General features: G+C 47.6%; 1 protein-coding gene across 1 annotated transcript; it reads left to right on the forward strand.

Annotated features, from left to right (window-relative positions):
- Nucleotides 1–1,682: 1,682 nt before the first annotated feature.
- On the forward strand, nucleotides 1,683–2,582 carry LOC117213321 (the record flags this gene model as incomplete). The annotated part of the gene is made up of 1 exon (XM_033458681.1): nucleotides 1,683–2,582. A coding segment is annotated over one exon (900 nt), but the record flags the coding sequence as incomplete, so codon positions are not given.
- Nucleotides 2,583–2,922: the final 340 nt, after the last annotated feature.

Below are 2,922 nucleotides of genomic sequence, written 5' to 3' on the forward strand. Positions count from 1 at the left end.
ATCGTCGCGATTTGCGACCAGTTTCGCTTGATTCGACGCCCAAGCCGTAGTGCATTACCTTTGCAGTCTAAAATGGAGTTCAACGAGCGCTTAAACGTTGAAATATCTCCAACGGGAAGGTAATGACAGTTAGTTTTCTGCAAAATCGACGAAATCTTCGCGATTTGCGAGCTATTTGGCTTGTTTCGACGTTTAAAAGATAGTGCGTTGCATTTGCAGTGTAAAATGGAGTTCAACGAGCGCTTAAACGTCGAAATATCTCCAACGGGAAGGAAATGACGTCCAGTGTTACGCCATGCGGCTTGCCATAGATCATATTCTTAACCGTCGGTCGCGGCACTACAATGTCGCGGGCGGATCGTCGCGGCTGCCCGACAAACAAACATTGTAGTGGCAAGCGCATAGTTTATTAAGCAGGGCGACCTCCAGAAACTTCGATTCGTGGCCGTTATTTTATCCGGCGTAAAAGAATGTGGCGTGATCCGAACGTAGTGGGGGTCGCCTTCCAGAAAAAACGGAAAAAATCGAAAGGCGAGCAGAACGTTTCGAGAAGCCAAACTGTCAATACATATCTTATATCGCGCATTACGTAGTTACATTTCTTTTGTTGTTCCATTTATATCCTTCTAATTAATAAGTTGTTGAAATAAACGTTAATTTATTAGTGTTAACACAGTGCTATATTCATTAAACCACCTCTGTTGTCCTAAACGAAACAGGGGAACGACTATTTCGCGGCGTCGATTAACATAATCGTAGCGAGAATTTACAACTCTCGTTGACGTGCTATCTCGCGATCACGTCTTTCCGCGAACGGTCGTAACATTTTGGTCCTTCGAGCCGGATCACGTGCCAGTGAAGAGTGCACTTACCAGTGACCACACAGTGCCACGTGACTTTATCAAAACCAGCAGCGGGAGCGGGAGCAACCACTACAGCGAAACCAGTGACGTCAGGCGCGTCACCTTCGAAGAAGCACATCCCATTGGCAAGGGAACGCAACCACGCAGCCTTCCGCCGCAGCTGGACAGTCATCAACGCAACGAATTTCACAACTTAACAATACAACCGAACGAGTGGCCGTCGGGAAGGAACAAGGCGTTCCTCACCAAACATACACGCGACCTCACGCCGCACGACAGTAAGGTAAGCTCGTTCCTTATTTCGACCATCTCCTATCCTCGGCAACGATGACGAGCGAAGACCAACTCATCTCCCTGCGTCGGAGACGAGGCTATTGTGGCGGCCGATTCACATACTTATCGACCCGACTGGATGAGTACGAGCAATCCGGGAGTCAGCAAAACTCCTTATTAACGAATTACGAGAAACAACTGACCGAAGTTGCGAGTCAATTCGAAGCGATCCAACTCGAATTAGAAGTATTGGACGAGGAGGAACAAGTGCGCGGCTTCGAAATAAGGGATCAGTACGTCGCGGTAGATACAAGGCTACAAAATCTTCTGAGGAACGCGCGAACAGCTTCGCCGTCGACATCCATAAACCCTCCAACCTGTGCATCATCCGCAAGTTTAAATCCGATATCCATTAAATTACCAGATCTTCGGCTCCCTACTTTTGACGGAAGCTTAGAAAAATGGAACACTTTTTATGACACCTTTTCCTCCACAATCGATAAAAATCCTAGTCTCACTGACATACAGAAATTCCATTACCTGCAGTCCGCCCTGCAAGGAGAAGCAGCCGATTGTTTAAACGCGTTACCCCTTAGCAATGTAAATTACAGTCAGGCTATAGCCGTTCTCAAGGAGAGTTTCGAATGTCCACGATACACAGCTTTCAGTCACTGCATGGCAATAATTGATTATCCAAAGATAACGAAGGAATCTCCAACGGAATTAAGGCGCTTAGTCCACACATTCAAACAACACATATATGCATTGAACAAATTAGGAGACTCCTACCCCGATACCAGTGCTGTGCTCACCAGCCTCATCCTCTCTAAAATACCACTGAGTATCCAAAAGCAATGGGAAATGACGCTGCCCAATAACGAGGTGCCTCCGTACATTCACTTACTAAACTTCCTAGAGAGATTAGCACGAAGCTCCAGACCGATCACCACGGTCAGACAAACAAGAGAATCACCGGAACAAACTACTCCGGTCCGTCAACGCGCATCACGAGGGCATGCACTTACGGCGACACAGGTTAATCCAACATGCCCCACCTGTCAAGGACCACACCCCATTTGGAAATGTGACACCTTCAAAACCAAATCCCTTCGCGAACGTATTCGGGAGGTCAAAAGAGCATCACTATGCGTCAACTGCCTCGGGAAAGGGCACACAACGCGGCATTGTTTCGCAGGATCATGTCGCGTATGCGGAGAACGACATCATACAATGCTGCACAGGACAAAACGCCATTCAGGGTCTCGTTCCAGCACGTCCAGCCCGAAATCTTCCCCATCAAATAGCCGATCCACAACACCTTCTTTGCCACCCTACGTATCACCCACTCGTTGCAAAAGGCACACAACAGACCACAGATCGGAAACACCACGAACAGCCGCGTCTCCAAGTCCACCGCCCATTGACAAACGAACACACAACCAATGACGCCGACGATCGACGACTCCGTTGATGACCGAACATATCAGACCAATAGCATCCGAATTACGGTTCAATGATCTAGTCCTCACAGCGCAGATTAACATTTTGAATGATAAACATCAACCAATCCGTTGTCGAGCGTTGCTCGACACCGGATCCAGTATGAATTTCATTACCGAGGAATTAGCAAAATCGCTAAAGATAAGGCAAAACAAATGTTCGGTCCCAATCGGAGCTCTAGATACCTTGACAACGACTTCTAAGCGACACATCACGGCCACGATCACTTCCACTGACGGTACATACACGCGGACATTAACGTTCCTTATCATTCCAACCATATCAA

The sequence above is a fragment of the Bombus bifarius genome, unplaced genomic scaffold, assembly GCF_011952205.1.
Source record: "Bombus bifarius isolate JDL3187 unplaced genomic scaffold, Bbif_JDL3187 scf7180000008683, whole genome shotgun sequence".
In the NCBI taxonomy this organism is placed as follows: domain Eukaryota; kingdom Metazoa; phylum Arthropoda; class Insecta; order Hymenoptera; family Apidae; genus Bombus; species Bombus bifarius.